At 36.0% G+C, this 12,228-nt stretch overlaps 1 protein-coding gene across 2 annotated transcripts in view; it reads left to right on the top strand.

The window, feature by feature from the left end:
- The window catches only part of STRN (striatin), an 82,183-nt gene that overhangs the window by 20,830 nt on the left and 49,125 nt on the right, over positions 1-12,228 (top strand). For both annotated transcript variants that reach the window (XM_019647833.1, XM_019647834.1), the window contains exon 2: positions 6,479-6,582. In XM_019647833.1, the coding sequence (XP_019503378.1) occupies positions 6,479-6,582 (104 nt within the window). The remainder of the gene's footprint in view (positions 1-6,478; positions 6,583-12,228) is intronic.

The following is a 12,228-nucleotide window of genomic DNA, read 5'->3' as shown; positions in this document are numbered from 1 at the left end:
GACTAATTAAAATTGAAAATAATACAAAAATAATTCCTGTTTTTCACATAGACTTAAATCATAAAATATTCACTTTTACTGTTGGTTTTATCTTTTTAAATTTCTAATGGTAGGAAATGGAAGGCCTAATTTTAGATATATAATATAAAAAAACTTATAAGGCATCATAGAATTTTTACATTCATTTCCTTGAAGCTAATTCCAAAATTTTCTTATAAAAAATGTGTACCATTATTAAGTTTAGTTGTACAGATACCTGGAAGTATGATAGTTTACAGGTATGTTTTTTAAAAATATTATTTTATTTGTAACACTTTAAAGCTTAACTACTTAATCAAATTGAATTACTTTAGTTTTGCAGTTTCTTTGTTAAGATTTTAATTGCATGTCTTGATCTCATTTTTCTCGAATCTAAAAAATTCAGCAGAGTTTATTTACTGTGTGAGAGTGTTGAGGTGACAGTGCAGGCAGAGGCAGGATTTCTAAAAAAGTTAAATTGTAGCTTAATGGTACATGGAGAAGTATACTTATAAAAAAGTAAGTAGCTGAATTCATCACTATTTCATATTATTGGACAATGTTGGAGACTAGGAATATATTTGTTCTCTAACTAGAGATCTATCTCTGTTATTTGAGAAGGAATTATATTGTAGCATAATGCACTGTATCACTACATCTCTTGTAGATGTGCAGGAAGAACTTTTAGGGGCTTTGGGACCATGCATTTTTTTTCATATCCTTGTTGCTAGTACCCCTGCTACATTGAGTGTGTGGCTTGAGTTTTCAAAGTGGTGATTCATTCTTGATCCCTGACTGTCACCTTGGTTCATTTGTGAGAATTCATTCCTCTTTAGAGGTACAAAACATTTCATCTCTTGGTGCTTTTTTTTTCTCCTTTGTAATAATAATGAATTTGAATTGAAACATCCAAGATAGAATCTACAAACTGGTGGTTTGTGGAGCCAAAGCTGGTGAATGAGTTTTATTTGGCTTTAATAGAATTTTCAATTAAGAGACTTTTATGCATAGTAACATACCTATGGTACAGCATTCAAAAGGTATGGGTAGGGGGGGATATATACATATAAAGGTAAGTTTAACTCCTATCCTTCTCTCTCCTAGTAACCCAGTTACTTTCTTCGGAAACATTCACACTTACTACATAACCTGTGAATCATTCCAGAGATATTATCTACACATAGAAGCATAATTATATATTTACCCCCCCCCCCTTATTTTTAAAGATTTTGTTGGGGAATTGGGGGAGGGGAACAGACAAGTTGCTATCCTTTTGTTCTTAAGTCTAGTTGTGGAGGATGTCGCTTCACTGGCCCATGTTGGTATTATCATTGCACTCTTCCCGGGGTGAGGCAGATCGGTCGCTGGCCATTGGATGGCCGTTCACAGCGGCTCGCGGCAGCTCACAGAAAGCTCACGCCAGCTGCCGGCCAGCCCCACTGCAGCCTACGCCGTCGTCAGTGACTCATAGCAGCCTAGCTCCAGGTCGAGCTGTTGTTCACCATCTTAGCTGTAGAGTGCACAGCGTCACGGGCCCTCATGTGGGATCCGAACCAGCAACCCTGCTGCTCAGAGCTCCCGCTCCCAAGCCAACTCTTAACCAGCTGAGCCACTCCGCTGGCCCTCGCCCACTCCCCCCCCCCTTTTTTTTTTTAAAAGAAAACCAAATGGTTGCAGTCTACATACATTGTTTGGTATCTTGCTTTTTTTTTTCATTTAATCTGTCTTGGATATTTTATATCAGTATATTTAGAGCTTTGTAACAATTGCATAGTCTTCCTTTGTATAGATTTATCCTACTTTCCTTCTATTTTCCTTTTCTCCTTCCTTCCCTTCTAGTCTTCCTTTTAGTCTTTTCTTCCCTTTTGTTTCCCCCTTTTCCCCTGCCTTTTCAATTAAGTAATCCAATTCAGACAATAGTATCCTGCCATATTAGAAGAATCTTTAACTGGGATTTAATCTTTATTTTGAAAGGGTAAAGGATTTATACCAGTTATTATGTTTTAGACTCAGTTTGTTTTTATAGATGGAATTGACTTCCTTCTGTAATGACATGTGTTTTAAGACCTTTTGCTTCTGACTTTTCTGAGTAGAGTTCCAGAGGAAAAAAATTTAAGAGATTGATTCTTCTCTATTCTTACAGGTCTTATTAGTTCAGAACCTAATTTTATTCCAATTGTATTCATAATTTATTTAACCATTTCCCTGTAGTTGGACATTTGGATTTTACATACATTCTTGTTTGTATTTTTTTCACTATATCATTTCACACATGTAAATGTATTTGAAGGATAACAATCTAGAATTAAAATTCATAGGTCAAGAGTATATGCAGTTGCAAAGTTGATAGATATTACCAAATTGTCCACTATAGTGGTGAAACTGATTTACATCACCACAGCCAACATACAGATAATTTTCACCACCATATTGTATTGTTAAATTATTGAACTTTATTAACCTGATGGAAAAAAGGAAATCTGATTACAGTTTTAATTGGCGTTTCTCTTATATGTGAGACTGAACATCTTTTTAATATGTTGAGTCTTTTGTATTTCCTTCTATCATTATCTTTTTTTCTTATTGATTTCTAGGTACTCAATATATTAAGAAAAAGTAAACTCGTGTGATTTGTAATATGACTGTTTTCCTATTTCTTGACATTTGTTGAAAAAGAATTGCTGTATTTCTAATGATAGTTCTTGAGCAACTTTTTTATTGCCATATATAAATATTTTTTGAGGTGAAATTTATTAATCTTTTATGGCATTGGGTTTCGTCTTATTCTCAGCAAGGCATTCCTAACCTTGAGACTATTAAAACAAAAATAAACTGCTTTTTCTTCTAATACTTTTGGGTTACTTTAAAATTTTTTTATCTGTTTGACATTTGTTTTCATGTGAGAAATACTTTTCAGATGGCTGCCCATCAACATTTATTGAATAAGTCACATTTTTCCCAATGATGTGCATGCACTGTCATCTTTAGCTTTTATTAAATCCCTGTATATATTTGGGTTTGTTTTAGGATTGTCTTGACCACATCTCTACCTGTTTATGCATTAGTACCACTTTTTAAATGACTATACAATTATAAGTTTTAAAATATTTTAGTGCTTTTAAGTAATTTGTTTATTCTTATTTATTTTTCCATATGTACTTTATAATCATTATGTAAGATGTTTTTTTAAAAACACTTGGTATTTTAATTGGGCTTGCATAATTTTTAAAGCTTAATTTAGGGAGAAGTTAAATCATAATGTAGTCTTTTTAAAAACATGGTTTTGCTTCTCATTTGTTCAAGTATTTTTTGTGCTTTTTAGTACCATTTACAATATTCTTTGCATAGCTTTTGTTTTTTTTCTTGTAAGGTTTATTCTAATCTTATCATTTTTTGTTATTATAAATGGGATTGTTTTCTTTAATTATATCATCTAACTTTTTGTAGATGCCCATGGGTTTCAATTTATTATTTTTATATGCAGCTACTTTACTAAAATTTCTCTATTTGCAATAATAGTTTATTGGCTGTATTCTTGGATTTTCCAGGTATCCACTCATCTCATTTGCAGTAGTAATTTTATTTCCTCTCTTCTATTTTTAAACTTCTTTCTTTTTTTTTTTTTAGATTTTTATTGGGGAATTGGGGGGATGGGAACAGTGCCGGGGAATTGGGGGAAGAGGAACAGACAAGTTGCTGTCGTTTTGTTCTTCAGTCTAGTTGTGGAGGACGTTGCTTCACTGGCCCAAATTGGCACCATCATTGCATTCTTCCCGGGCAGATCAGTCGCCAGCTTCTGGACCGCCGCTCACTGCAGCTGCTGGCCGCTCACGCTGGCTGCTGGCTACATATGGTAGCCCATGGCAACCCACTGCCACGGGGGCTGCAGCCTACGCTGTCGCTGACGACTCATGGCAGCCCAGCTCCAGGTTGAGCTGTTGTTCAGCATCTTAGCTGTGGAGGGCAGTGTCACTGGCCCTCATATGTGGGATCCGAACCGNCAGGTTGAGCTGTTGTTCAGCATCTTAGCTGTGGAGGGCAGTGTCACTGGCCCTCATATGTGGGATCCGAACCGGGGCCCTCTGGCATCCCAAGACAGTTCTTAACCATTGTGCCACTCGGCCGGCCCAAACTTCTTTCTTTCTTAACTAATGATATTGGCCACCGCCTCCAGAACAGTGTTAAATATTTGTGCTGAAAAATGAACACCCTGTTTTCTTCCTGATTGTCAGTACTTCTAGGGTTTCTTCGTTACACATGATACTGGTTTTAAATTGTATTGTTTATATCATCACATTAAGGAAGTTGGCATAGTGTTTGTTTCAAAATAATAAAAATAAAAAATCTTATGTTGACAGAAAAGTAGCTAGGGCAGTACAAAGAATTTTTTTCTGAACAATTTGAGGGGAAGTTGCCAGCCAGCCTGATGGCCCATTGCCTCCTACCAAATACTTTAGGGTTTATTTTCTATGAACCTAGAGCCAATAAAATTAGAAAACTAGCACTGAAAAATTGTTATCATCTAATCCTCAGACCCCATTCATGTTTCTCCAATTGTTCCAGTAAAGACCTTTTATGGTCAAATCCAGTCCAGAATCATACATTACATTTGTTTTTCATGTCTTTTTAGTTTTCTTCAATCTGAAACAATCTATCCTTGACTTTTATGACCTGATATTTTTGAAGATTACAAGACAATTTATGTAAAATGCCCCTTAGTTTGAATTTGCTGATGTTTTCTTATGATTGATTTTAGGTTATGCATCTTCGGCAGAAATACCATAGAGGTATTCTGTGGTCGCCATGGAATATCACAGATATTCCTGTTATTCCTTTTAGTTTGCCTTCTCCAGGCACCTCCATTTTCTTTGTAATCTTTCTCCCTTCTGGGTCTTGTATTTTTGTAAATATTTAACTAATCCAGTATATGAATTGATAGGAAGATAGGAAAGCAAGTGTACTGGGAGCATAAGGAGATGGTTGGTGGGTTGGGAAATGAGTCACAGTAAAGACTTTTGAGTAATATGGGCTGAAGTTTCAGAATCATCCAGGACTAATGATGGTGGTAGAAATACAAAACTAGCCAAAGGGTATAGAGAGGAAGAAATGGATAATCAACTTTATTGTTACTTTGATTATATGAGCGCACTGATTATTATTATTATTATTTTATTTATTTTTTTAAAAAAGATTTTTATTGGGGAATTGGGGGGATGGGAACAGTGCTGGGGAATTGGGGGAGGGGAACAGGCAAGTTGCTGTCGTTTTTTGTTCTTCAGTCTAGTTGTGGCGGACTTTGCTTCACTGGCCCAAGTTGGCACCATCACTGCGCTATTCCCGGGCGAGGCAGATCAGTCGCCAGCTTCTGAACGACTGCTCACGCTGGCTGCTGGCTACACACGGTAGTCCATGGCAACCCACTGCAGCAGGGGCTGCAGCCTACCCCTTCACCATCACTGGCGACTTACAGCAGCCCAGCTCCAGGTTGAGCTGTTGTTCAGCATCTTAGCTGTGGAGGGCAGTGTCACTGGCCCTCATATGTGGGATCCGAACCGGGGCCCTCTGGCGTCCCAAGTCAGCTCTTAACCATATGGGCTCTGCCGGCCCTGATAGTTATTCTTGATGACCTTTAAATAGACCTCCTGCTGTATTCTTAGCGGTGTTATGAGTTACTTTAACAAGTTAGTGTTTGCAACATAGTTTCAATTCCTTTAGTGGAAGATTTTATTTCAATCCTAAATGTCTTTTTAATTATTCTGGAGAGCAACTCATTCCTAGCCCTCTGTTTTACTGAAGACAGGGGTTTTACAGTTTGTTTCATGTTAAAATGTAGGGTGTTTTATCCTGAGTAATTCTGTGGAGGGGCCATGAAACTACACAGGGCCAATATCTCTAATTTTTACTTTTCCAACTTGCACTTTCTTTTTTCCTGCATATTAAATATCCTAAAGGGGGGTGGACTGAAAGGTGGGGATAGAGGAAAGGAAGCTATATATTGTTTGTAGGGGAGGTCTAGGATAGTCTCTCAACTCCATCATAAACTCAAATATATGGTGAAGCTCTGAGTGAAGCAGGGGTATTATAAGAACTCATGAGTTTACTTTCCCTCCTTCCCCATCTTCACTCTTTTTTAAAGAGAAAACCCTGCAATGCCTTTGGAGACAACATTTGAGCACACTATATTGTATACTTTGCCTATGTCTGTATTTATTTGTTGTTTTAGATTACAGACTCTTAGATGATATGGACTATATATACACCTTGTAAATTCCCTAGTCTGAAGTAAAATGCATACAGATGTTCTTTTTTTAATCTTGCAGTTAATGCCTTTCTATATACTTACTTATGTAAAGGAAATGTTTCTCCATCTAATTGTTCTATCTTCTAAAGGTTCTTTTTCAGCTGAGTGTTTAAAAAAATTTCGTCTAAAACTGAGTTTTGTCTTTCTTTCCCCACTCAGGCCCAGATTGCTTTCCTTCAGGGGGAAAGGAAAGGTCAAGAAAATTTGAAGAAGGATCTTGTGAGGCGGATCAAAATGCTGGAGTATGCTCTTAAACAGGAAAGGTAATTCAGTAAAGTGGAAGGTAGTGTTCTCTAAAATATTGGAATAATTTTTGTCATTCCTAAAACAAATAGAAATTTTAATACTTTATACTTCTGAATTCAGGAAATAGCATCTGTAATAAAAATTCATAAATGGTTGTAATATGCTAATTTAATTTATTAACATTTAATAATGACTAACAGATTTATGTGATTTTTAAAAATTTTAGCAACATTTTTTCCCTACTCTGTCCTTTAAGAAGCATGTATTACTTGAACTATCAGTTTCTTTATGGAATTGAAATAGTTTTTTGAGTTGTAAAGGAAATTTATATAATGTTTACAACCCTTTTCCTATCACCTAATAGTATTCAATTTGATGTATTTTCTTTGGAAAAAAAAATTGCTCTGGCAGACTATGTTGCAAACCTTTTTATAGACTTTTTGATATTTTGTTCCTTTGCTATCAGCTATTCATATCTCTCCAGAAACAAATCTTACCTTTCTATTTTGCTAGTGTCTAAGATACTCAAATAACTAAACTTGGGTCATAAGTAAAGGACAATAGGCCATAGATGAAAGTTTTAGAAGGTTTCATATGAATTAAGTTTATTTGCTTTAGTGATGGTCTTTGGATTTTATTTACTTATTTATTTTGTCAGCAGTGTGAAACAGTCTTTTGTTTTGAATACTTAATAGGTGATATTGAAATTCTCTATTTTGCTTTATTTTTGACAATCACATGCTTTTCTCATTATTTTGAAGTTGATAAATGGACTATTTGCAAAACTACCATAAAATAGCATTTAGCAGATGATATTTATAAATACCAAGAAATAGATAAAACTTTATTAGAACTTGTGTTCACCTTTATGTGGGATCATTAAATGGCACAAAAGATTGGAAACAGGTCATCCTGTCAGTGAAGAATAGGTGGTTCTTTTTTTTAGGAAGTTGGTTTAAAACTGTTTGGGGGAAAAAAAACACAAAAGTACACATTTAAAAGTAATAATTTGGGAATATTTGAGATTTTAAGCTATCTAAATTATAGGCATAACTAAAGAGAGAGAGTAATAACATTGAAATGGCAACTATTTATTAACTACTATGTACCAGGCGCTGAGGCTTAAAAACTAAGTCTGGGTAGAGTTGCAGAGTTAAGTAGAGCTATGATTCAGACCCCTCAGATGTGTCTGATTCTGAAGGCTGTACTCTTTACCAGTACATTATACTATCTGATAAGACGGAAGAATTGAAATATACAAACACTACAGTGACCAAGAATATTGTGTGTGTTGTGTGTGTGTATGTCTGTGTGTGTATCTCTTGTTAAACATATTCCTTAATCTGTGCATTCAACTTAAGCACTGCGTTAAAGGTTAGTGTAAACATGGGTCATAGTCCTATCCTTAAGGGCATAGAGTAGTAGCTGGAAACAGACTTGGAAACCACAGAGTTGCAGTGCAGTCTGATAGGTGCCGTGGGAGAAGTCTGGGTACAGGGGGTCACAAAGAAGGGAGTGGTTATTTCTGTTTGGAAGATGGAAGGAGAAAGGAGGGCCTAATTAGTGGAGATGAGACTTCATCATCATGAAAAAGAATGTGTCTGCCAGATAGGCAAGGTTCAGGAAGTAGAGAGGATATGTTCGACATGGAATAAAGCAGTTTAGTGTGTTCAGAAATTTGTAATGACTGTGTGTGGAGGGTGGGACGTTAGTTGTGATTTGATAAGAGATGATGGTAGAGATGGGCAAGAGCCAGATCATGCAGAGCCTAACCAAGGAAGTGAAACTTTTATGTTACACAAAACAGGGAACACTGAAAGTTTTCAAAAACTTTTTATTCTAAAATAATCTCAAACTAATAGAACTTGTAAAAACTATATAACATTTACCCAGATTCACCAATTGACCACATTTTACTGTACTTACTTTTATAATGCACACTATAGCATATTGTTTTCCCTCAATCAGTTGCTACTTAGTTGCAGACATTATGTCCCTTCTCCCCTAAATTCCTCTGTGTATATTTTCTAAGAGCAAGGACATTATTCCTTTGAATAATTATGGCTCCTTGTCAAATTTAGGAAATTTAATGTTGATATAATTCCATTATCTAACATAGCCCCTATTCATATGTCCCAGTGATGATCTTTGTAGCATTTTTTTCCCCTGAAATATCCCAATAATGACCTTTATTTTTTTTCCTAGTCCAGGATCCAGTCTAGGAATACATATTACTTTTAGTTGTCATGCATTTGCAAGGCTTTAAGCATGGATGGTGTGAAATAGATTTTAGAAAGAACACCCTGCCTTAATGTGGGGGAGGGACTGGAAAGGTCTGTTAATACAAGCAGGTAGATTGTAATAGTAGTAGCTGCTGGAATAGAGGAGACATCAGCTATAAAACATTTTAAATATAAAGAATCCATACAATTTGGAAGATGGTTGGGTATAGGGGATGAGGAAGAAAGGTAATTCAAGAATGATTCCTAGGTTTCTGGCTTGAAGTGTGAGTTTTGGAAGTTCTCAGATGAACTAAGGATATGAATTAAAAAGCAGATATGGGAGCGGATTCATGACTAGTACATTGGGGATCGTCAATACTGTGGGTAAAGTTATAGGAGTAGTTGAGACAAGCAGAATAAGTATTGTGGGAAGAGAAGAGAACCAGTAGGAGCCACAGGAAATGGAAATGTTTGAAGAAAAGGCAGAGGAGGAAGAGCCAGCAAAGCAGTGGTTGGAGAAGGAAGGAGGCAGCAGTACATGGGAAGCAAGCTAAAGAAGGTGGGAGTTCTGACAATTGCAGGTGCCAAAAAGACTCCAAGTAAATTGTATCTGAAAATAGTCATTTGGATTTGCCAGTTAGAGTTTGTTGGTATCCTTGCCAGAACAGCTTCAGTGAGGTAGTAGGAACATAAACCAGATCACGGGGGATTGAGGGGTGAGAAGGATAGATAAAGAGGAGACAGATATAGTAGCTTGTCTTTGGAGAACAGAAAAGATAAAGAACTGGCCACAGCTCGGGAAGATTTAAAAAAAAAACAATAAAAACTAATGGGATTCTCCTGGAAAAGAATCCCTGATTTTGTATCTTTTGAATTTCTTGGAATGATTTGAGATTATTTATGATGTAATGGCAGTATTGAAGTACGTATAATAAATTAAGGAATAAAAATGCATTTCTTTGTGGATTAGAGCTTTTAAAACATTTCAGTTGTTTTCACTTTGAAGTTATTTTTCTAATGCCTTAATGCCAGGAATTAAAAAAATTTTTGGAGGTCTACATTTTATTCTTTTGATTCTGAAATTATTTTTAATGCCTTAAACCTTAAGCCAATTAAAAACAATTGAAACATAAATGTAGGGAGACTAATATCTTTTATATACACCTTCAAGCCTCAAGTTAACTTTTTTATTATTCTTGCTTTATCTTGATATATTGGGTTGTTGGAAAAGTCATGACGTATTTTTCTGTTTTTCATTGCAAAAATGCATCATGACTTTTCCAACAACCCAATATTTTAAAGTAAATTCCATACATCTTGTCCTGTAAATATCTAAGTAGGGATCATGGTTTTGGATTGCTGTGTTATAGATTTTCTAAATAGTCCCACTTAAAAAGATTCAAAATTACATAAAACTGAGTCTTTAACATTACAGGATTACTCACCTAGCAATGGATTTATCAAAGCAGCCTTTAAGTATGATAAAATTCACAAAATGAATAAATTTACATATATGAGGTATGATTAAAAAAATAGTGAATGTTTAAATTTTTAAAAATTATTACAGTAAAAGATACATTGCCATTAATCCCCCTCAAAATACTCCCCTCTGCTTCAAACACACTTATGCCATCATTCTTGCCACTTTTCTGAAGCAGCTCTGGAAGTCCTCTTTTGTGAGTGTCTTTAGTTGTGTTATCGTGGCTGCCTTGATGTCCTGAATCGATACAAAAATGTTTTCCTTTCGTGGTCATTTTGACTTTGGAGAAGAGCCAGAAGTCGTATGGTGCCAAATCCAGTGAATAAGGTGGATGAGGACACACTGTAATGTTTTTATTTGACAGAAATTGCCATTTCAAAAGCGATGTGTGACACGGAGCCTTTCTGTTGTGATCACAAAATACAGCAGATGCTGCTGCCAAGTGCCATCCAATGGAAAGGCAGGGATCTTCAATGTGGGAAGTGGCGCATCAAACCTTAGTAACTGTCTGACAAGTTTCAACTTGTTCCGTGCAGTCAGTTGGGTGTGAGCTACGGTTGAGAGAAGGTATGTTTTAAAATGTGCCATAATCAGCCTCCATCATGACAATGCTCCGTGTCACACATTGCTTCTGGTATACAGCAGTTTCTGTCAAATAAAAACATTACGGTGTGTCCTCATTCACCTTATTCACCAGATCTGGCACCGTGCAACTTCTGGCTCTTCCCCAAAGTCAAAATGATTCAGGACATCAAAGCAGCCACGACAGCGCAACTAATGACACAAAAGAGGACTTCCAGAACTGCTTCAGAAAGTGGCAAGAATGAGGCGCTAAGTGTGTTTGAAGCCAGGGGGAGTATTTGAAGGGGATTGATGGCAATGTGTCTTTTGCTGTAATAAATTTTTTTAATTTAAACATTCACTGTATTGTTTGATCACACCTTAATTTTTCAAGAATACACAGTGTATAATCTAAGGTTTATTCAGGAACTTCAGTAATGCAGAACCTCAAATTTTACATAAAATATTCTGAAACATTTTTCTATTTTTCCTCACTTCTCTTCTCTACACTACTAAAAAAACCTAAACTGTCCCACTTGTCTTTAATATTTCCATATCCTAATTCATCTTACATGTTCATTGGACTCATTTTCTAAAACACAGATGTTACATACCTGTTTAAAACCACCTACTGATTTCAGTGTTCTTAGTAAAATCTTTTACATCCAGGCCCCTTTCTAGTCCTATACATATACATACACAGGCGGAAAGCACACACATGCACACTCAAACACACATGTGTACACACACACTGTTAGCTGTCTTTTGACCCAGACCCACTTTGTATTTTTACACGTTGAGGGCCTTTAAGATGTTCCTTCTGACAAAAATACCCTCTACATAAATCCATTTGTCTGATTGGGAAACTACTGGTGTTCTGTGGTTTAGCTAAAATCGCATGTGTTACCTTCTTTTTGGTAGGTGTCCTTGACAACACCTTTGAGAGAATTAGATAATCGCTTATCTGAATTCTTATAACAACTCACATAACTCTTAGCTCTTACCCCATAGTGTGCTCCAAATTTACATTTCTGTCTCTTAGGCGTCTCCTTGCCTCACCCTTATAACTAACTACAAGCTGCAGGTTTATGCCAGCAGCCGGCAGAGTACCTGGCATGTCATAAGAATTCAATAACAGTTCATTGGATTTAATCAAATTATTTTTAACCTCTACATTCAGAATGTGATTGGGATGCTATGGTATATGCCCAGTACGTTATATTTAATAATAGACTTTGAAACAAGGCTATAATGGGGCTTTTAAAGTACATTATAATTATGTAATTTTTATGCTGTTGTATTCAGTAAAGGGCAATTGGGAGGCCTGGCTATGTATCAAATGTATAGTCTTAGACATGACATGTGCTGTTTAACTTGCAGTCAGCTTTAGACAGAAAAAG

Source organism: Hipposideros armiger, unplaced genomic scaffold (assembly GCF_001890085.2).
Source record: "Hipposideros armiger isolate ML-2016 unplaced genomic scaffold, ASM189008v1 scaffold_116, whole genome shotgun sequence".
Classification (NCBI taxonomy): Eukaryota; Metazoa; Chordata; class Mammalia; order Chiroptera; family Hipposideridae; genus Hipposideros; species Hipposideros armiger.
This window is presented reverse-complemented; position numbering and strand designations above follow the sequence as displayed.